Below are 24,712 nucleotides of genomic sequence, written 5' to 3' on the forward strand. Positions count from 1 at the left end.
TTGCATTATTTTCAAAATAATTAATGCAACAGATGCAATGTTCCATGCGTGATTTTTAGGGTTCCAAACTTTATAAAAAATTCTTAAACCATTATCAAGATATTATGTCTAAGTTGCTTTGTTGTTTTTTCAGATTATCACTAAAATGCTAAATCACCATTATTTCATCAGCCAATGTTTATATTTAGTTAAAGATTTTACAGTTATTATTTATTTATTCATTTGCAGACAAATGAGACCACTGTGAAAACAAGCAAGACCACTGCACAGACAAACAAGTTGTGTGTGTTACTATTCGGAACATAATAAGGATCACACATAGTAGTCAGTATAACAATACCATAAGAGCTACATTATTCATCATTGTCATTACAATGCTTATATTATGATATATTACAATATATTATCTAGGGAATAAATAGAAATAAAATAATAAATTAAATATCAAATAAAAAACCTTTATAAAAGGCAATACAAAAATAAGACATTTAAAATATATAAATTACTAACTAGAGATTGCAACTTTGAAAGAAGTCCTATTTGAGTGGGAAGACCTGTTAATTTGTTGTAGCTAGCTTTTAATATCTTTAGCGGTAATGAACAGATGTGAGCTGGAAGACTTTGAAGATGATTCTGACTATGAAAAAAAAAAAAAAACTTTAATAATGAAAATAACTTTAAAAAAAAAACATTTTCCAGGCTTGTTAGATGGTTTTCTAAATTGGACACTTTCCCACAATTTTTTGCTTTTTCAATCAAAATTTTAAAAAAATAATTTATAATATGACTAAAAATTGAAAGAACAAAGACTTAACAAAATAATGTTCATAAAAACTGATACTTAAAACTTAAGGATTTTAAAAACCCTAAAAACCCCTCAAAATCTCCATCCCATTCATGATGTGAAGGAAATAAGTTTTTAGCTAAGCGTACTCGTAATAATACAATCAAACAATGTGACAATGACTATATATATATTTTTTTTGGTAAGCTACTGAACTGCATAAATTGTTAAAAAGAATCCAGAATCCCAGAAACTTATAGACATAAATAACAACAACAGAAGAAAAAAAAAGGAAATAAAAATAAAATGATAGATACTACTTCAAAATTCTCTCTTAAAATGAAAAAAATTATATTATAAACTGAAGCAAGAGCAAAACAAATAATTTCTATGGAAATCAAAAATAGCTTCTGTGGAAATCAAATGCAAAAACTTAAAAGGCAATCTTATTAAAGAAAGAAAAAATCATAATTAAAAAAAATGAGAAACTTAAACTAGTGACCAAAATTTGTATACAAAGTTTTAAAGCAATTTAGATGTAAATATTCCAGGTTACAATACCAAAGATATTAAAGTAACAGTCTGCGTTAGATGTATAGGTCAGCTATGAGTATCATATTTGAAAGCTTTATAAATTACTATCTTATAGTTATTTTCAAATACTAATATAATAAACTTTAGCTTTTATTTTGATTATAAATATCTTTTAAATTAATTTTGATTTGCCCTTGCCACTTGTAACATGGTCTGTGACACTCGTTTGGTTTTACAGCACTTTTTCATGTGCTTTTTTTTTTTAAAAAAAAAAGTAAAGAACAAGATTAGTAAAAGAAGCAATAAATTAAAAAAATAATTTTTAAGGAAATTAATAAAACTAATTTGCTTTAAATATAAATACAGTAATACCAAGAGTTGGGGATGAGGGGGTGGATGGTTGGAATAAAAAACAATATAAGTATTAACAAAAAAAAGAAATAAAAGTTTTTCTTTTTTTTTTTAATTTCTTAAATTTTAATAGATTGAAATATTGAAGAGTTTTTTAAAATATAAATTATTTTAAATCAATAAATAAAAAAATTACTTTAAAATGTACCTTATATCTAAATAAGATAGGGCATTGAGATGACTAACATCAGGCAAAGATTTTAGCATGTTATTTGAACATATTAACTTTTCCATCATAGTAAAAGATAAAATCTCTTGTGGGAGTTCAGAAAACTTGTTCCTTGATATATCTTTAAAGAAAATACACTAGTAGACTTCTCATTACAAATAATACATATTTCTTAAGATAAAAAAAAATTATACCAACACGAGTGACATCTGCAAGATCATAATCATCTACATATATTGGAAAAGATTTCAGATTTTTTTGCTGTATAAACAACTCTCCTTTATCTACTGCATCCTCAAAACATCGTTCCAAAGAGATTCTACTCATGACTTTTTAAAATTTTTATCTTTTTTTTGCATTTTATAACCTAACAAAACTTAATTAAAAAATAATAAGTCATTTTCTTCTAAAATATATATATAAATAAACATACACACGCAACAACAACAATAACAACAACAGTAAGACCAACAACAACAACAACAACAACAATATGTTTACCAGAAAAATAGATATAATATATTGGCTTTGTTTGTTTAAATCAAAATCCTAAAATACTCTATAAACTGGATAGTTCACTCTCTTATAGCAGAGCTAAATCATGGAGAGCGACTATAGACAAACAAACAGAATAAAAAAAAGTAAAAAAAAATGTTATATCACTCTTATTAAGACAGACATAAAATATTTCTTTCATGCATTTTTTATAACACAGCTATTGTTTACATTTTCCAGGATTCAATAAAATGTTTTTTAGTTTGGATTTAAATATATGTGTTTGGAGATCATAAAAAGAGTAGTAATTATTTGGTAGATAATACTAATCTTTTAAAGCTGAGTTCATGAATAAACATTTCCCAAAGGATATTATATTTTTGGTATTATATTTTTGGATTTATTACATTAGGCGGGTGCTTAAATCTACTTAAAATCACACGCACACACACACACACACACACACACACACACACACACACACACACACACACACACACACACAATTACAATCTATTATATGAGTTTATTTTACTAATTTTTCTGAAAAAAAAATTTTTATATTATTACTACCATACCATTAGTACTGTACAAATTGGTCGGTGGAGTTACAAATAATGCTTACTTATAAAATAGTATGAAACTAATATTTAAGTAGATTTAAAAACCAAATATAATATTTGATTATATTTATGCGTTGCACTATTTAATATTATAACGCTTAAACAAAACAGGAGTCGATAAAATTAATTAATTTGAACAATTTTCTCAAAAATTGCAAGCAAAATTTTTTTAAAAACAAATTTTTCTATAATTTTAAAAAGTTTCAACAAAAATCAGAAGCTTAAACTTCAACAACTGGTTAATAAGTATCATCGGAACCGTGAAATTCCGCAATCACACAATCAGGATTTCCGTAAGAAAAAAAAAACCGGGACTGGGACTCTTAAAAAAAACAAGGTGCGCTTACAACTTTTTTTTCAGTGTGTAAATTACATATATATATATATATATATATATATATATATATATATATATATATATATATATATATATATATATATATATATATATATATATATATATATATATACAGGGCCGTCCCAAAAAAAACTTAAAGGAGGGGGGGGGGGGGGAGTATCGACTAAAGCCAAAAAAAAGTTATATATGTATATATATATATATATATATATATATATATATATATATATATATATATATATATATATATATATATATACATATATATATATATATATATATATATATATATATATATATATATATATATATATATATATATATATATATATATATATATATATATATATATATATATATATATAGTGGCTTGCCATGATATTAGTCTTAGGGAAAAAAACTAAAAAAACACCTTTGCTCCTTCCTCAATCTTTTTCTCTTTCCTTATTTTTTACTTTGGGAATGTTGCCAAAGATGTTATTGATGGCAACAATATTCATTAATAGCAACATTGCTCATTTCTTTTATTGTCATTCTTACCATGCATTTTCAGGTCATGTGTGACAAATCTAGCTTTGTTAGAAGAAGAGTGGGGGAAAAACTTCACTCAGGTTGCATTGTGCCAACCGTAAAGCATCCTACATCTGTCATGGTGTGGTCGGTAATTAATTTTCGAGGTACTGGAAGGCTGCAATGAAAGGGACAATGAGACAAGATCATTATAAGGAAATTCTAAATGAAAGACTAATACCACAGTTAGCACAATGGTTCCCAAATGAAAAAAATACATTTTTATGCATGATGGGGCACCATGTCACAAAGCTAAAACCATTACAAAATTTCTGAAAGAAAAAGACATTGGTGTCTTGGATTGGCCAGGAAATTCTCCGGATTTAAATCCGATTAAGAATGTATGGGAACTGCTTAAGCGGGAAATAGCTAAAAGTGCAATAAATATGAAGCAGAAGTTGATTGAAAAACTAATACATTTGTGGAACCACAGTGATGAGTTGCAAACAGCGGTTAAAAAGTGTATTTTGAGTATGTCACGGTGCATACAAAGCGTAATTTCAGCAAAGGGATGTCATACAAAATATTAGCATTTAATTCTTTCATGATTTTTTAAAATTATTTTCTATTATTATCTGCTAAATATAAGTATTTGTTCTTGAAAAATTGATTTTTATTTATCCTTTTGTTATAATTTAGGGACATTTAAAAATGTCCCTAAATAATAAAAAATTGTCCACGAAAATCATATTTACAACGTCTAATAATATGGCAAGCCACTGTATATATAAAGAAATGTAACAAAAAATGCTCATGAAACTCAATTCTAAAATTGACATTATAAACACGGCGCAGAGTTTTAGTAAAAAATGGCATCAACAAACTTTGCATTTACGTATAGCTAATTAAATTGAATTGCTTTGATTTTGAGTCTACACAAAAATGTTTTTAGTATAACGTGTTAATATCTCATTTGGTACTCTGTTTATATAACATCAGTAGTGTAACTACAAATTCTGGGCTCCGCCACAAGGTCTTCATTGCGACCCTTTATAAAAAAAATTATGCGGATCATTGAAAAAAAAATACTCCACTGTATAACATAAAATAGCATGCTTAAACGCTAACTATGATCTAAACAAAGATGTGTTAATAGCTATGGTGGGCTCCGGAGCAGAATTTTATATTGTTTCTATTATTCTAGGGCCTTCTGCTATTTTATTCTTATAAGTAAGTTAACCATAATAAATCTCAAACGTGTTTTAGTAGTTGAGTACACTTTTAAGTGAGACGGTTTTTAAAAAAAGACTAATAATTTATTTTTCCTAATCATTAAATACAATGAAGTCGCATTGTTTTGGTTTTGAAGGTCTGTGTCATTCTTTTCTTTGTATGCATTGCCATATCTTTGTATGCATTACCAATGCAAAGACAGCTGCCTAGACTCCGCACTCAAATGTATTCGGTTGTAATGAATGTTACTAAAAGTGATCTTTTGAAACCAACCAAAAGTTCAATTTGAGTGAAAAATCTCTAGTTTTGTGTATGCAACCAAAATTTCTATTTTTACATGTGATTTTGGCTCCGTTAAATTAAATCTCTCGCATTAATTTTAGGTTCAAGTGATCATACAAACTATGATATAGTTAAGCGTATGATAAGAAGAGATTATACTTGTGTTATTTTACGCTATACGCAAATTACTTGTGGTAACTCCTGTCATTCTGTTCCGCAATTAAAAAGAACCAGGTAGTTATTAATTTATTTTAACCATAAAATACTCTAAATTACTTATTTAACTGTTTACCATTTTGTATAAATAGAGTTGTTTATAAATAATATGCTTGTTTGTATCGACTTAAAAGTCAATCGCATGTAAATGGTTAAAAAAGATCTTTAAATAAGGTGGTTATACGTAATTGGTATTATTTTTTAATCGCCATCGGATCAAAATTTGATAGCAAAGGGTAGTTTCTTTGCAACGTAATTATGGTAAAAAAAAAAAAAAAAAAATATTAAAAAAGAAATCAACAAATCGAAGATCATTAAACAGTTTAAAATGAAGTGTCAGCATTAAACAGGAAGAAAATGACTTTAAAGTCTACGTTTATGCGAAATAAACATCAAATTATTCAGCTTCTCAGAGACGATGAACCCATGTTTAAAAACGAGTTTTTACACTTGGGTTCATCGTCTCTGAGACGAAATTTATTAATCAATTAACAAAGACAAAAAACAAAGTTATTGAAGTAATTGTTAGTTTGTTAAGTAAATACGCATTTCAAGAATAAAAATAAAATGTAGGCAAACTCAATGAAAAAATTAAAAAAATAAACGGCGAGCTCACGTAAATAATTGGATACCGCGCAATGGAACGAAAAAAATCTTACTTAAAACAACAAAAGATGATTGAAAAGTTAAACTGGTGGCGGAAGATCGACAATGTTATCAATGGTTACCTCATATATGGAACGACGAGTCTGAAAGTAATGAAGAAGCCAATGATAACGAGAATATGGATTTAACCAAGGTTAAGATCCATACAATTGAAAATAAAATAAGTAATTTTGACGAAAAGACTGCAAAAATTGGACATGATCTATGAAAACAACTAAAACTCATTTCCATTTTTAAAAACGATAAAAATTATCCTAATTTATGTAAACGTATTGTGTAACGTAACGTAATTTATGGTGTGACTTTTTGGTGTTACGGTTTTAAGGATAATCAGAAATCAAAGTCAAAAGTTGAAACCATTGGTTGCCAACAACGTTAGACACATTCAATCAAAGACTGAATTAAAATAATGGAGGAACACACCAATAAAGGATATTTTAGCGGATTTACGAACAAGTTGAACATCAGCAAATGAGTTAACAAACAATACTGAGTGGTGGCCTGGACCAATTTTTCTAAAATCTTCAGATAAGAAATGGCTACAATTTCTTATCTGAAGAATGTTGTATTGGTAAATTTTGCATTATTTATTGAAATAAACCAATTGATATAAACAAATTCTCACGTTGGATGCTCTCAAAAATGGATACATAGATTTATAGGTAATAGTCAAGGTCATACAGTTACAAAACTAATTGTTAAACATTACCATGACAAAGGAAATTGTGTACTAGGAACAAATTAACTGCTACCAAGTTATCAAAACGATATTGGCTTATACGAGAACGAGAAGTAGAATAAAAATGCAACAATTGTAAAAAAATAAAATTTTTACGTGCTCAACAATTGATGGATCATCTACCAGCAAATCATCTATAGGAGCTACAACGTGTATTTAGTAATAGTATTGTTGGGGCAATTCTTACAATGCAAGGTAGAAGGAAGTATGTTGCTAACAACTGGTAGCTTGTAATAGGGATGCATAAAAGAATGGAAACATTGCTCAAATGTAAATCTTATAGATAATTTAGATTGTTATATTGATATACATACAACAAAACTTATAGAATGTTACGTTCTTTGGTTAATAGGAATTTTAACACATCATAGACGGAGTTCAAACCGGTGGTCACTGGTGTCACCAACCTCAAGGCTGCCTTGATGTCATTTTCCATCACAGTCCACAGTGTGGTGGTGTGCCAGGTGGTGAACTAAAGTAAAAAAAATACATTTTCAAAAATTACATTATTATATACCATTTTAAACATTCGGCTTTTATAAAATGTAAATATTTTTGTATAATCATCATGGCGTATGCTTCTAAGTTGTAGAATAAAAAGCTAATTTTTTTTAATAAAAATTTTCCAAATTTTTTTTTAATTTGAAAATATTTTTTGTGTTACTAATAAGCATGGAACAGATGTTAGTTTTAAAATCTTTTTTTTTTTTTATTGGATAATTCAATAAAATAAATTATTATCTCTCAAATGAGCTATTACAACACTATTTAGCACGTAAGTTATGTCAAATAAAATGATTTCAAATGATGGCGTATTTGAAGTACCTTTTTTAGTTAAAATTTCACTTATATTGTCGAATACTTTAACGGTCCAAAGCTGTCCAGTAATTTGAGACTTGAAATACATAGTTCAATATGTATATTATCAATATAAACCAAAATGATGTATCCGATTTTATGAGTCCAAAACATTATATGTATATTATTCTAAATGTTTATGCAATAATTGGGTCTCAGCAAGACTAGATAAGTGTTACAAACTTGTTTTATGATTAACACATCTTAAAATACCTATTTATAAGATTTTATAAATGAAATTCATATTTTTATATAGTTAAAACATGAAAAATATTGATATTTGTTTATATATAATACAAGAAAACTTGAACTTAGCTAATCCGAATATTTTGAATACAGTTGTAAATGGCATAAACTTAACTAATAACAACCTGTCTAATTTCATAAAGTATCTTTGAAAAAGGTATATATGCAGAAACTCTAAAATTCGTTTAGAAGAAAATAACAACCAATGGTTACAAAATGAACCAATATTAGTACAATTTGTAATTGATAATAAGAAAATTCTACTAACTGCTTCCATTGATAAAGAAAACTCTGATCTTAACCAATTGTAGTATCTGACAGGCCCTTAGTGAATTTTGATATTTTAGGTAGTAAAACAAAGAAAAGAAGATTGACGCCATTAGTTGCATCATATTCATCTTAAAAACTACTGTTTGCATCAGGTTGTAGTTTGTGCTAAGATGGTCAAGAAAAAGAAGCTAAATTTGTTTTAAAATTATCAAAATATATGAGTTTTAATTCGTAAAATAATTTAAATCAAAATTTCTATATTATTATATAAACAAAAAGTTTAAGCTTTAGGTACCTTTTTATATGGATTATGTAGTAGTTTCATAAAATATAAAATAGAGCCCTGGAACAGAATAAAAATGCTTAAAGTTAGTAATTGGGAATGCGTTTTAAATTTTTAAATACATAAAATCATTTTTAATCAGACTGCCACATTAAAATTGGTCTAGTTTAGGACATTGGTGTTTTTAGAAAAGTTACTTAAGCTAGTAACTTTGCAAAATGAACCGTTACCAGGCATTTCAGGTGTCACTATCAACCAAATAAAAAATCCATAGTACTACATTTGTAGTATAAAAATACTCATTGTGGTAATTATGGGAGTAATCCAATGAAGTTATTATTTTTCCAATTTTATTTTTTTCATTAATATTTGTAAAGTGTTGCGGTTGCTAAGTAATTTAGGTATCCATAGCAACTAAAAGTAAAACTAATGTTGCCATTAAAACCGCAATCCTCAAATTAGTAAACAGTACAAAAATGGTTCTTAAATTTTTTTAAATGACGAGTTATTAGTTTTGTCCAGTAAAAGTGAATTCTGGCCCACTATGCAGTTCTCCTATTTTAGGCATTGTATATTTTGCGAGTCTTTGCAGCTGATTTTAAAAACAATGGCCTGGGATTCAAATTCAAGATTTACAATATTTAGGTATTCTTACAACCCAGCAAGCTTATTGTCTGAGCTGCACAACAATAGTACTTTGGTAGAATGATATTATTATTGCAACTTTCTAAAAATTTCAATTGAGCTGATCAACTTTTTAGAAAATTGCAATTTTCTAAAAAGTTGATCAGCTCGGGATTAACCACCTCACTCTATTTTTCCTATTCGACTAAACCAAACGGGTTAAAGATACTAACATAGTTTAAACCATAGCCTGTAGTTGTTGCATCATCCTAAGGGTTAAAAAAATTAAATTAATCTAGTTAAAATACCGACTTTCAGTTGACTGCAACTCTTTTAATATTTAAAAATGTTTTCTGGAACAAGAAACAGTTTTCTGTTGACAGTTTTTAAATAAATTGCTTCTGCACGCTCTCCCGATATTTGAAATTCGAAAGTTTCATTTTTCTTCCACTTCATTTTCAGTAAATGAAAAAAATGTAACTTTAACTACTTTAAATTGTAGTTCAAAATTTAAATAATAGCGGAATAGCGCTTTAGATCTTTTTTGGTAGCGACCTAAGTCTGTCACCAAGTTTTCACTAAGAAAACGCTTTCGCAACTCCGCTATCAACTAGATAGTCCGCATGTACCGGAGTTGCACCGAGTCGCGCTACCGCTCAGCTCTGGATATAAAAATGTTTGATGAACCATTGGATCATTTTAATTTCAAAATAACTAAAATTTATTTTCAAAATAATCAAAAATAGTTGCATATGTATATTATTAAAAAGGCAATGAATCTCTTTATAATTTAAGAAATAATTTTTATAACCCTTTTTTCAGCGGCGGTTTTAAGCACAGGCAAAGCAGGCATTTGCCGGTGGCCTCGCGCTCAGGTGGCCTCGCATTTTTTTTCTTAGTACAAGTAATATAAAAAAATTTTCTTAGTACAATAAATATAAACAACGAAACTCATTTATTAAAATTCAATATAATGTATGCGTACAGTATTTTTATAAACAGTATTTTTATAAAATATTCAACTTTACATATACATCTATTATTATGTATGTAGCAATTTTTGCGTTATACATAATGCCTGGCAACCATATGAAAGAGTATGCGGTTTCTAGTCTCATATACATTGACAATGACTGTGACAAATATATCTTTGCCCATATACACCTACACGTCTCAAAGGCTTTTTCTGTTTTTCCATCCTCCTAACTGAATGACTTTTTGTTTGTTTGTTTATTTATTTTATATAATATTGTCTTTACATTTTTACTGTTGCACAAGACATAATCTGAGCAGTGATGGGATGTTATGCTGGTTCCGGGTATTTGTTATAGCGGTTTCTCTTTGAGCCATAGATCAGTGTTTATTCCATGTATAGGTATTTTATCCATTGTGGATTCGATGAAGTATGGCTACATTTGCTAATAGTTATTGACAATAGTCCCATAAGCGGGGCTGCCCCCTCCCTGGGAATATCCTTGGTGAGTTGGTGAAGTCTAAAGTTGGAGACTCTCCTTGCATTGCTGGTAAAGCCATCTTGGGTTCTTTGATTTACGACTGGCACTTCCCTTATTATTGTTGTGGCTTTTATATTCACTCCTTACGCTGGCTTTTGATTAGACTCGACGTTACAGAACTTACAACAAAGACTGATTTTTCTTTTACTAATTTATCACATTTACACACTATTTTTATTATTTTACATTAATGTTTTCATGAGGACACTTGTTCCTTCCTTCTGACTTTGAGTCTTTATGCATTTTATGAGTTGAATTCTTTATGTACATTTTAATATACAAAATCCTGGTACGTTTTTGGTTTTATATTGAAAAGATTTGTGGTTTCTGTAGTATTATATTTGTTTGACGTCGCTATGCCATTTTTGTTTTTGTGAGCACTTTAATGTTTTCATTAACGATCTTTTTATTTTTCCTGACAACAATTTTGTTTTTAGTTTCTCGTTTGTTATAGTTTGTTATAGTTTGTTATATTGCTATAGCTATAGTATGATTGTTGTTGGTATAAAAAATGTTGTGTTATGATTGTGTGCGAGTTACAATTTTCTGATTTAATTGATGAGTTTGCGTCTTTATAAGTCAGGAAGGTTAAGTTTTAAGTCAATGCAATCGATCCTCCTAAAATCTGCGAAAAAAATAAATGGTATCGCATTTTGAGTAGTCTTATTAGTGCATCTTCATCCAAAATAAAAAAAATACTTAATGTACATTTAAAACCTATGTGCGTCTTTTGCTTCGTTACGTTCTAATAAATATCCAAAACACAATAGAACACAAGAATTAAAAACTCAACTAATATAATAGAAAACTTGCCTATGGCCTCGCATACGGTAAATCCGCCACTGCCTTTTTTGAATGACGTTTTCTTAAAGTTTACTAAAATAAAATGTCTATTAATCTATTAAAAGAACAATTGAAAAATTAATAAAACAATTAAAAAATTTCAAGATTAAACCTCAGGATTAAGTCTCAGGATTTAATCCCGGGTATTACAAGTTAAATAGCGCGGGATTACAAATCCCCAGTGCAAAGCATAATTTTTAAGCAAATTTCACATAAAAAATTCTCTTCATCTATAATTATAATTGAGACTTAAATCTAAAAATCATGCAAGTAACTAATAGTTACTTGCGTGATTTTTAATAATATTTTTGATTAACTATTTTGATGATTGTAACTAAATATGCTTACAAGATTATATTGCTCGGCCTTTTTAATCATGATTTTTTTTGTTAAAAATACATTTTTTTTTTTAAATAAAAAGGATATTTTTTCATGAGAAAAACGAAGTTTAATTATTAATGTCCACCCAATATAATCTGATAAACAATATTATCTAGGTATAATCATCAAAAAGCCAATTAAAATTAGTTCTTAGCTACGTACATATAATTTGGATTTGAACGTGTAACAGCAATTTTAAATGTCTTATTATATGTTACTTGTGTTTGTTATTTGTCTAAATATTAGAACGTTTCATACAAGGAGGTATAATGGTAAGCTGAATAAAGAAATAACTTTTTTTTAAGTTAAATTTTTCCAGATAAAAAGTTAACCACTACCAATAAAGTTCTGTCAAAAAATTCTATATCCTTATTTTTAATTTAATAATTATTTCCAGATTTTACTCAGGAAAGTCTACAATTTCCATCTGTAAAAGGATGTAGCTGTGAAGGTGATGAATGTAAATGTTGTGTATTTTTGGATATACCAAAAATTTATCTTAATGAAACAGGTGTGATATTCTGTTTTATTCTTTATAATAAAATATTATATAGTTAAATACAAAGATATTAAATTATTATTCTCTTAAAGTATAGTAAATATTATTATTTATAAAAAAAAATTCAAATGTTATTGATGCAGCTAATATTAGAGCTTACCTAATTTAAAAAAAATTCAATTCCCATCATCCTAGTATCTTTGTAAGAGCCTTTACTAAAACCAATAATATTCAATATTGTCTTATTATTATTTTGATTATGCATAATTTACTTAAATTCATGCTGTTAGTGTCTAACAGTTTAGACATAAAAAAATTTTCATAGTTTTCTGTCCTTTTTTGTAGACAGGTATAGAAGCTTTTTTTTTCCTTTCCTTTGGTTTCAAGTCAATCTTCATTCTATGTTATGTTTTCATCTTTTTATGCAGCTACTATTTCTAATTGTAATTGCTTTTTTTTTGCGTGTGCAAGAAATCAATGTAAAAAAGTGCTGTCTGATGTTAATTTTCAATATCCTCAGTTTACTCAATCTTGTATCTCTCTCATAAGTTATGTTATAATCTTCAAGTGTCATTAACAAAACATCTTTAAGTGTCATTAGCAAGGGGAAGTCTAATAATCTCTAATACATGATCTGATCTTGGGTTTAATGTTATTATCTCTCCTAGGGATAAAGCAGTACTATTTGCAAAGAACTTTTCCTCTAGTTGGTCTCTCAAAGTGAGATTTTAAGAGATTGTGGCTGGATAGCTCAGTTGGTTAGAGCGTCAAATGAAAAGATAAAACCTGGACTGTTGTGCAATATGAGTTCAAATCCTGCCACCACTCGTTTGTTTTTCTGTCAATTTTATGCTAAACATTTGCATTTTTTTGTCGATTTGTTAAATCTTGATTCAAAATTTTGTGTCGACCTAAAATGGTTTTATATTGGCAATTTTTTCCTGACCTTATTTTTTCTAATTTCATGGACTGTCTTTTTTTTCCTTGCACATCAAAGCTTTGAAACTCTCTCTCATCTTCATGTTTTCCCTACTCATACAACCTACAACTTTTCAAGTCTTCTGCTTGTTTCCTTTTTTATTTAACAATGTTCTTTGTTTTCTAGTTACTTCCAACTTAATAGTGGTTGCTAGCAGCCTTGTTAGGAGTGAATTATTATAATTTTTTTTTTTAAATCTAGTTCAAAATTTGATATGACCTCTCCAAAATTTACTAAATGTTTTAAAAATGTTACAGAAGGCTTGCTGCTAGAAATCTTAAGCTAGAATGGCAGCACTTAATTGGTTTCTTTTTAGAATTTTTATAACATCCAATAACCTTTGAAACTCATTAAAAGCATTAATATGAATGATTCCAAATATTCTATTGACTTCAAGTTTGTCACGACTTCAAAAATTGTCAATAGTAATGGCAAAACTATTAAATAGTTAGTAAATGAAAAAAATATCAGAATATAAATTGAACAGAAACAATTTTAGTATTACTTTTGATAAGCCTGAAGGAAAAAATGATACATTAATACATTGAATTTTCACTTGGAATCTAAGTTTTGGAATTTAGGACTTTTTTGGATCAATTGAAATTTACTTGCAAAAAAATGCGTTGAATGTTTTGGTGAAAAATTGAATCAGTATGTTTTGTCATTGAAGAAGAGTGTTTTTTACATATGGCGGTGCAGCAGCTATGCAGATAGTAAACAAAATAGTATTTACTGCTGAACAGTTAATAGTAACTTGTCTACATTCTGCATAATATACATTCTGCATAACAAATTAATATCAACTGCTAAGCAGTTGATACTAACTCGTCAACTTTCTACATAACTGCTGAAATAAAATATAAAGAAAATGTAATACAAACAACTCAAATTAAATATATCAACAAAGAAATGCAATAGATACAAGAAGATTAAGAAAATTATCTTATGTTATCTTATGTTGGATTAATCATAAAAAATTGTGCATAATATTTTTTTAATACTTCAAATTTTGTTTACCCCAAAACAGTTCTCTTTTTTTTTCAGTAAGATTTTGCAATGTTATTGAAAGTTTGCGTTAAGATATGAGTTGCCATGCTTCTTCTCTTTTTGCGAGATGAACAATAAATGCTTAGGCTTTTTTTTTTTTTGTATACAACTGACCTTTCTTGGAAAACAACTCTTAATATTTTTTTTTTTTTTTTTTAAGTACTTATAATTATCAAACAAAATTATGGTATAAAGTATGTTGTTGGCATATGGGTTAATAACATTGATAGAATCAATGTTACTTAGATAACTAGTGCCTATTGATTGATGCTGTTGAGTGGAAACAACCTAGTGTAATGTGCAATGGTGTAAAACAATTGCTACTATTATACACCTGTTTGGGCAACCCGAAAAATTTCTCGACTTAAGCAATACCGCAATAAAGCAATACCAAAAAAAGTTTTATTTTGCTTAGTATATTATGAATGGTAATACAGTTGTTAAGCTTGATTCCTTGAAATTTATAGTTCTTGTGATCTATTAGTGTTAAGGTTAGAATACCATATTTGAATGCAACTTTTCTGATTAAAGTATTTTTTTATTTTATATCACCTAACACAGCTTCTTTATCTACTTCATAATTTGACTCTTTACTTATTGACATTTTGTGGAATAATTTTACATACAACAACCAGAACTAACACATTGTAAAATTCATAAATTAAATTCATGTAGATTTTTAATTACTTTTAATTATTTTTTGAAGGATTCGTTTTATTAATATTATGTTTTATTTTAAATATTATGTTTTATTTATTTTTTTTTTTTTAATTTCTTGTTTGCAAGTTATAATTACTTATTACAACATTATAATTATTTTAATAAAGTGTATAATTAATTTTATGTTTTTTTAAATCATTATTCAAGTATACTTATTTTCCCCTTTTTTTTTTTTTTTGTTTTTGTTTGTTTGTTTGCTTGTTTGGACTGCTTTTACTGTACAAAAAATATAAATTTTTAATTTAATTTAAGTCTAAATCTAATGAGGATATGATGTTTAGAATATGAGTATATGAGTTGTTTATGATTAAATCAAGATATGGTGTTCAGGATTAACTTTATAAAGTTCACTGTCAGGGGTGTACCCTTCATTTTTTTCTAACAAGAAATGAAAAGTTTTTATTTCTTATTTGAGTCATCCACTATAATAACCAGTAGTCTGGTAAAAAAAAATTTTTTTGGTATTTTTTCTCTGATTAAAATACTAAAAAAAATATTTAAACGTTTAATTAAAAGTAAATTTAATTAATAAAAAAAGTGAAATGTCATAAGCTGTTAGAAAATATTTTTAAGTAACCTTAGTTACAAACCTCTTGCAACCTTAGTTACAAAGAGATACTGGTAAAGAAGTAACAAGAAATACAACTTTTAAAGATCGTCATTCTTGTCGAAGTCGATATATCTGCTTTATGTTGTTTCTTTTTGTCAAGCTTAACAAAGGTTTCATTAAGTGGAGCAAAAAAGTTTAAAGTCATAACAGCAAAGAAACATTTTATAAAAAGAAAATTATTCTATTAAATTCTAAATCTTCAATCAAATTTAATTTAGTTAAATGTTTAACACTTTTTTAATGTTTTAAACATTTTTCTAGAGATGACATGAATATTCGGTATTCAGCTTATTTAACTACTTTTTTTATTATGCGGAACTCTGCTGAACATTGCAAACTATTCGGTCAAATACCAAATACCAGATTGTAACAAGCAGATTGCATATAGCTTTTTTTTTTTTAATTTTTAATTTTAAAAAATAATTGGTATAATTGATACTTAAAATCTAAGGTGGTAGGTTGATATAAAAACATTTTCATTGTTTGATGATAGCTAATGATTGTGAATTCTTCATAAAATATACATACTTTCAAAAATAGATATTCACTATGTACACTGCCATCCGCAAATGATAAGAAAATTTTAGCAAGTTCTGTTTTGATGATGTTTTGCACTTGATGACTACAACTTGTAAGGGCTTGTTGTAGAATTTAAGCAAACAGTTTCATGTCAAAACTAATTTAATTTGCAATCAAACATTGGTTTATTCATTTTCATTTACATTACTTTTTCTTACAAAGTGTAGATAAATCATCACCAGTGCTACTAGGCACCGGTGATGGTTCATCAGTGTCAAGCAGCCTTTCACTGAGAAAGATTAACCCTTCACTAAATTAATCTTTCTCAGAGCTTTTAAACTATTTGGTGTTTTGCTTGTTGTATTTTAACTAATCCTTTGAAATAAGTTTTTAAAAATGTGTATCAATAAAAAGGCTACCCTGTAATAGACATTCCCATTAAAGTTTAACCATAAGTTAAACCTAAAGTTCTGGTTAAAGTTGCCCTGGACAAGATATCATTTTTAATAAGTTAAGAGTTCTTTGTGGTATACATAACACACAGTCAGAGGTGTACCACCTCTGACTGTGTGTTAATTATTAGGCTTGATATTATAAAGCTCTGCCATGCTGCATTGAAACAGCTGCCAATAAAAGAAACTGACATTCACTTTCTGGCTTCATATGCAAGCGTTATAAAACCTATCATTATTGCAAAGAACATACTTCTTCTTGAGGTCTGTTTAAGCAGATATTGAGAAGTTAATTATATCTATTTTTCTACCACAGTTTAGTTTAAGTTACAGAATAATATGGAACAGAAAGTTTTGGCTTTCAACCAATCAAATATTCCTGGCAATCAAATTATTGGGAGTTGCAGAAATATCAATTAGAACAACTGCAACTGAATTTGAAATATACATGAAAATGATTTGTACAGTTTAATGTACAGGACAAATATCTATGAGTTTTCTTAGTGAAGAATTAATTGTGATCTGAAGTTTTAAATAATCTACAAAGAATTATTCACTTATATAACATTAAAAAAAATCATAACTTCAAACAGGTTGGTTTTTTGTTGTTTTATTTTGATTTTAATATTTTCCTTTTTGTATAAATTTAGGATGTGTCATCATCAAATATTTAGCAGAAGAAGTGGTAATTTATTTAATAAATTTTATGCTTACTTGGTGTCATTATATGCATAGATAAAAAGTGATAGGAATTTTGTATATATTTCATACTTTTATATTGATTTATACTTAATTAATCTTTTCGAACAAATTCACTTCCAACCTGGCTGCAAGCACCCACATATTTAAGTTGGGAGTTATCAAAAAACAAAAAGTATTATTAAGTAACAAAATGAGTTAAAAAGCAGGAATGCAGTTGACAGAAATCTTAAACTGTCAATTGTATGAGTCTAAAAAACATGAAGACAAGAGAGAAATCCAAAACATTCACGTTTAGAGATGGCAATCCCGGGATCCTGAAATCCCGGGATTCCGTACAAATTGTTCGTCCAGAAATCCTGGGATTAGTCTCCGAAATTTCCCAGGATTTCAGGATTGTCTTAAAAAAAGTAAAAGTACAAAAAGTTTCAGCTTAATTTGTAATTAAGAAATTTTGACATAAAATGTAAATATAGGCTTTGGAGTTGTAGCTGTTTATCCTTCTTACAATGTTTTCTTTTTATTCTCCCTCTTTCTGTATTTTATCAAAAATGCAAACTAAAAACATTATTGCTTATTTGCAATATTATACTATATATACATTTTTTATGTTTAATCGCGCATATTTTGTATGATTAAACATATAAAAAATGTATATATAGTATAATCTTAAAGTTAATATATCATTAACAATAAATAGAATTTTAGCACTTGCTAATTGGAAGATTAAACATTTTTTAATAAAAGAAATACCTTTGTATTTTGAATTTTCTAATTCATTCTAATTCCAATGTTTGCATGATTTTAATTTCATTTTTATGTCCACTCAATTTAATTACAAATATGTGCGTAATTTACAAAAGTTTAATTAATGAAGTTATCAAAATATAGAAGGTTTACTAAACTATAAAAGTTTACTTAACGGCCGTTCAACTGATGAAGTTATCCAAATATATAAGGTTTATTAAATAAACTTTAGTTATCGCTATTTTAAGTAGAAATTGTTTTTGAAGAGAAAGGTTATATTCGAGATTCAAATGATTCATTGTTAATTAATGAAACATCTGAAGTTAAAATTAGGCACCAAATTATTGGTTATAACAAAAACATCAGAAAAATTGTAAAAATATTTATGAGGTTACCAAACAGAAATGAAAATTATTTACAGAAGTACGTAAAAATTCAGTTTAGAAAGATCATCCATTTAATCATAGATTGCAAAATCCAATGTAGCATCTTAAATGAGAACATAAAATTAAAAAAATTATTGTGCTAAAAAGCCACTTCTAGATTTAGAATTAGATTCCAACATAGATGATTCAATTAAGATGAATGAGAAAGAATGTAGAATGATATCTGATTTAGTAGTACTTTTACTCCCAATAAAGCAACTGTGGTAGCACTTTGTCGACAAGACGCAACTTTAGTTTCTTCTGACAATGCATAAAAGTTTATGTTGACAAAAAAAAAAGAACAACAATCTGAAATCGGAAAACAATTGTATAATGCTTTGAGTCGCCGAATTTAAGAGTGGAGAACACCGTTAAGGAGCTTAGTATATCTTCGTGGCCAGGTAACTTTATAAAAAATTTTTCTACCAAATACAAGTACCCAAAATGAAAAAACCCAAAATGATAAACCTGATAAAGTGTTTAAACTCGGCAGATATAAGAACAGCAGCAGACTTGAGTAGAATAATGTCAAAACAATTAAAATAAACAAATTAAATGAAGTAATGGAAAAAAGATTTGCAGCAATACGAACACAAAATATAAAGGTAAAAAATAACTTTAATAAAATAATAATAATCAAAAAGAAATATTGTTGTTTGAAAGTAGTAGCTTATGATTAGATCACCTTTAAAAAATATGATTATATATTATCTATACGGCCAACAAGTATGAATTCCGAAAAAGCATTCTCAGTTTTTATGTTCAAAAAATCAAATATGATTATATGAGCGATGAAATGATTGACACTTTCATTTTTTAGGGTAGTACTTTCAAAAACAAATATAACTCATGTATATTCATGCATGTTCATATTATTTTTTTTTATACTGTGTTATCATTTTAAGGTATTGTTTTATAATTTAAATTACTTAGGTTCATTAATGAATTTTATTTATATCTTAATTAAATTAATCACTTTTAAGTATTTGATAAGTACTTAAAACTTTAGTTCTTCTTATGTTTCTCTTTCTACAATTGCGTTTTTTTCTATTCAATCCTGGGATATATCTGGATTTCCCCGGGACAACTTTTTTAATCCCGAAATCCTGGGATTGAGAATTTCCGGGATTTTTGCCATCCCTATTCACGTTTGAGAGAAAGAAAAAATGAATAAAGGTTTTTCGAAAATAAAGGAAGCAGTTACATTAAAAAGATGTAACTTTGTCAAATAGTAACTCATGAGATTTGTATGATTTGTGGAACAAGAGATAATAGCTACCAGTAAGACTGATCTTTGATAGAATAATATTAAGATAATAGAACATAAGACTGATCATTGATAGAATAATATTAAGATAATAGAACATAAGACTGATTATTGATAGAACATTATGAAGATAACTATTAAAAGTAAGCAACTGAGTTTTGCCTTGGTTAATGTTCACCAGCCACTGCAAGCATCAAGTTGTCACAGATAATAGATCACATTCATAATTGGCTGCCTGTTCTAAGCATATAAACATTTATATACTCCAGTCCTAATAAAAAATCATCAAAAAGTGATGATTTTTTATTAGGACTGGAGTATATAAATGTTTCTCTGCACTTCAAAAAAAAAATGCTCCTTTGCTGAATGAGTCGAGTGAGAATGAGTTTTGGTTGATGGAACTAGAGATGATAACTTCTTTGAGCAGGAACCATGATGAACCAACTACATTTACAATGCGTTTTTGGACCTTTTCTAAAAGAGAAAGAGCATCATTAAAAGAACAAGCCTAAAATATGACAACACTACTCCACACAGGGATGAATTAGAGATACGTAGAGGTAGAAAGTGGAATCAGAAGTAAGTTAATGGTAAGTAAAATGAAGAGAGGCAACCTTAGCAGATGCCAACTTTGTAATCGATTGTATATATGGTTTCATCAGAGGTCAGTAGTGAAGGATAATTCAAGAAGATGTAAAAAAGAAAACTTAGCGAGAGAGTTGCTGTTCATTAATATAGGATTGTTGACAGTATTGTGATAGTTGTTTGCAGTAAATAACTGAGTTTTAATGGAGTTAAAATTCACAAGCCACTTCAAACAGAAGTGAAATCAGATTCAGGATCAGCTGCCTGTTTTTAGCAATCAAAAAAAAAAAAGACTTTTTGTCAAGACAGGAGTATAAAGTTGAGTCATTGGCAAATAGAACCAGATGTAATATTTTCAAGATGATCATTAATGCTGATAAGAAATAACAACAAGGATAGAACCTTGAGGTGCTGCGGAAGTTACAGGAAATGAAGAAGAGTGTTGGTTTTTTAAGGATGAGTTTAACAAAGCAATTAGAAAGAAATGATTTGATAATCTCAAATACTTTTCCAGATACACCATATGAAGCAAGCTTATGGAGAAGACCAGCATGCCAAATTGAAAGCTTTAGATATATATCAAATGGAGAAAGCATTTTTTTTAATGGTGAAAAGGTGAAAAATAGATAAAGATAAAGAGCAAAAGAAAAACAAATAAAAAGTGTTTAAAATAGAAGATTTGAAAAAAAAAATACAGTGAAAACAATGAAAATATCAAAGAATAAAAATTGAAAAAAAAAAAAGTTTAATTAATTTATGTTGTTTGCATTGTTTAGACTGTCGTGTATTTTTGTGTATTTTTTATATTGTTGTGTATTTCTATGTTTTCTTTATACTGTCGTGTAATTTTGAGCATCCTTTATATTGACATATACATTTGTGTATTGTTATGTTTTTTATTATTATCAAATTTTTCAGTAAGGACAAGGGTGAACTATTTAATAGTTCAGCCTTGTCTTTGGGAGAAGTAATAAGATCAGTCCTGTGAATGAGAGATATAATGTTAGACATAACTTCTGAGATTAGAAATGAGATTCGGTAATTTGGGAATAATAGAGCTTAGCATCAGACAGCACAATTTTACATGGATTTCTTGCAATAATAAAAAAGTTTTTGTTATCAAGAGTTTTCTTCTTTTGAAAAAGATAAAAAAATGATTATGATTGAATATAGCAGCTGCACCAGAAGGTGAAAATTATGGAGTAGAATGAGGCTTGGAATGACTTGGAACTGATGAGAAGGCATCGGTTCTAAGTCAAGCCTCCATGCTTTCCATTAAAAGCTATGGATGCAGGAAGTTAAATTGGAGGTGCATTTATCAGCAGAGAGAGAAAAGATATCAGCTCAAGGACTGTCACAAAGAAAATCAAGAAAAGAATCCCAATCAGCTTTAGGGTAGTCGTAAATAGTGCTATGATAAGATGAATACAAAGAAGTACAAGAAAAAAAAATTAAAGAGAGCATTGCATGAATGGAACCACCTAAAGGAGAACAAGGAGAAACTAAACACAAGCTAAGGTCAGAGATAAGATACAAATCATGAAGTGAAGGTAATTGATTAGGGTTGTCCGGAAAACGAGTCACAAAGTTAACTATTTGAGTAAAGGATTGAGAAATACAAAAGTTATGAGTTTTAGTGCAAGCAGGTTCAGTGGTGTTAAAGCTAAGCCATTCAGTGTGATGAGTAATGAAGTCACCAATAACAGCAATATTGGCAGAGGGGTAAAGAGAATGGGCATAGTCATGGTATGGTGAATTTTGCAAGATGTAAGGTAGAATGTTACTTCAAAGAACACGAATATTTGTAAAAAAATATATTGAAACAGTTTGGTGGTGGTGATAATATTTTATATTTCATATTTTGGTTACTTTAGACATGGTTTAAGTTAAGAGAAATTGAATTCTTTATAGATAAATAATGGCATCCCAAGTAATTTGCAAACATGCATATAGGAATATTATGGGTAGATGAACACTGTAACAGCATTTCAGACAGAACACAAACATACAAATAGCAACTTATAATTGAGAGAACACTGTGCCAGAGATTCAGACACAGCACAAACATACATATTAAGCAAACTTCGGGTGAGCTAACAAAGTAACCAAGATACCTCCAACTAAATAACAGACAAAAACAGATACCACTATAGACATGACAGATAGTATTGATGACAGGTAATAAACTTCTTCTAGCCTTCATTCAGGAAGCAAATTTTACAAGGCAGCAATACATGGAACAGGTTGCATTGGATTAATTGTTACCAGTAGCAGAGTGATGATTATGGCCATACGCCTGGCCTGACACTAGTTAACAAAAGTTTTGAGAAATTAACCCCTAATAAAATCTTAAGATCCAAGAAAGACAACATATGAATTAGAGAAATACGCTACTAATAAGATAAAAACTAAAAATTGTGCAAAAAACAATACATGCTTATCTGTTTATTGGATATTTTCAAGATGATTTAAAACTTCATAGTGGAAAACCTTTAGTTCCTTTAAATTATAGTTATATAAAAAAAATATAGTTATAATTATTGTTATAGTTGCATAAATATAAAGTTATAATAGTCATATATATAGTCATATAAAATATATAGTCATAATAGTATATATATAGTCATATAAAATACCACATTTCTGATCAAAATGTGAAAGCATCTTTTGATGAGTTTAAAACTTATTTTTTCTTACTTTTCTTACAGACAAATAAAATTTGTTTTATATCCTCAATAGTTTTAACTTTTTTAAAACCTAGAATTATAAGTGATCTAACGAAACAAAATTTCGGTTGATCACTAAGTATTACCTTTACTAATTTCAACACAAGAAAAATGAAATGTCATTTCAATGTATTTTTAGAAAAGGTCAAAACTGAAAACAAAAGATTTTGTATATGCTCTATGTGCTACATAACGCTATATATAGAAATGCAATTTCTGTTATAGCATCTCTTAAACGCATTGACTTTTTTAGCAATTAATTTTTTTTTTTAATAATTTTAGGGTGTGGATATGAAATTTAAAGTCAATAGTATGGTAATATTAGACGAAGAAATATCTTGTAAGTTAAAATTATATATAAGTACTCGGTGTATTTTAGGCGATTTACAATTTATTCGAATTCTTTTATTTGAAATTAGCATGATTTTATCAGCGTATTATGTCCAAACAAGAGCTTTAGATGTTATAATTTTTTTTTGATTCAGATTTTTTTAATATTTAAAGAAACTTTTCTTTTTGTTTATATAATTTTCAAAGCCTTTTTACTATCCCTAATAGTGAATCTAAAGAACACCATTTATCATTTTAATTTTTTTCGTCTTTTCATAATTTACAAACTTGATCATTTAACGGAAATAAGTCGTAGTCAACAAAATGCTCTAATATTTTGAAATTGCTTTAACTACACCGAGTATGAAAAAAAATTTAAATAATTGAAAAATTAGTTAAAAACTTTTTTAAAAGAAATTAATCTACATTTAAACTATAGTGCGAAACCCTCCTCCTCTGTGTGAAGAAGTTCCTTACTTTCGTGAATACGCCAGTCTCTGTATCAAAACGTATAATGTCACATGGAGCCAACAGATTGGAGGATGTATTAAACTTGAAGCCAAATTAATGCATGTTCTAGTGAAGGAGGTAGAGTTTGGTTGCTTTTACTTTCATGAAAAGAAAAATCGTACTACAATTTCCAAGATATATCAACTGTTTCGTAATTTTATGAGTGTGACCAAAAGGGTTTATAAAGAAGAAAATCGCGGTATGGCATCGATGATTCTGTAAATGCAACCAGTAAAACTGGAATCTTTGAAATGTTATGTATTATTTATAATATATTGTGTAAATATTAATAACGAATAATGTAAGAAACATTTTATTTTATTTTTAATGTTTTTTTTTTTAATAATCAAAATGGATACGCTGATGTTTCGAATATCTAAACTAATAATATTAACTTATTAAAAAACCCCTGTGCGCAAACCTCAAATCTTCGAACTACTTTATTTAATATTATTTTGTTTTTTTTTGTTAATTATTATTTTAACATCTTTAACCTGTAAAAGTTAATTATAAAATTAATGTACATTTTTATAAACTTTTTTTTCTCAACAATGGTTT

At 27.8% G+C, this 24,712-nt stretch overlaps 2 protein-coding genes across 3 annotated transcripts in view; one reads left to right on the forward strand and one right to left on the reverse strand.

The window, feature by feature from the left end:
* The window catches only part of LOC100214577 (DISP complex protein LRCH3), a 57,041-nt gene extending 54,754 nt beyond the window's left edge, over positions 1-2,287 (reverse strand). For both annotated transcript variants that reach the window (XM_065788503.1, XM_065788502.1), the window contains exons 1-3: positions 2,093-2,287; positions 1,878-2,019; positions 511-637 (exon numbers count right to left, since the gene is read on the reverse strand). In XM_065788503.1, coding sequence (XP_065644575.1) covers positions 511-637; positions 1,878-2,019; positions 2,093-2,225 — 402 coding nt within the window. In that variant the 5' untranslated portion in view covers positions 2,226-2,287. The remainder of the gene's footprint in view (positions 1-510; positions 638-1,877; positions 2,020-2,092) is intronic.
* Positions 2,288-11,941: 9,654 nt separating this feature from the next.
* Positions 11,942-24,475, forward strand: LOC100202684 (uncharacterized). The gene is made up of 5 exons (XM_065788504.1): positions 11,942-12,311; positions 12,437-12,550; positions 17,516-17,550; positions 23,597-23,654; positions 24,084-24,475. The coding sequence occupies exons 1-5, from the start codon at positions 12,239-12,241 to the stop codon at positions 24,374-24,376; spliced, it is 573 nt and encodes a 190-aa protein (XP_065644576.1). The 5' UTR covers positions 11,942-12,238; the 3' UTR covers positions 24,377-24,475.
* Positions 24,476-24,712: the final 237 nt, after the last annotated feature.

Source organism: Hydra vulgaris, chromosome 01 (assembly GCF_038396675.1).
Source record: "Hydra vulgaris chromosome 01, alternate assembly HydraT2T_AEP".
Lineage (NCBI taxonomy): Eukaryota > Metazoa > Cnidaria > Hydrozoa > Anthoathecata > Hydridae > Hydra > Hydra vulgaris.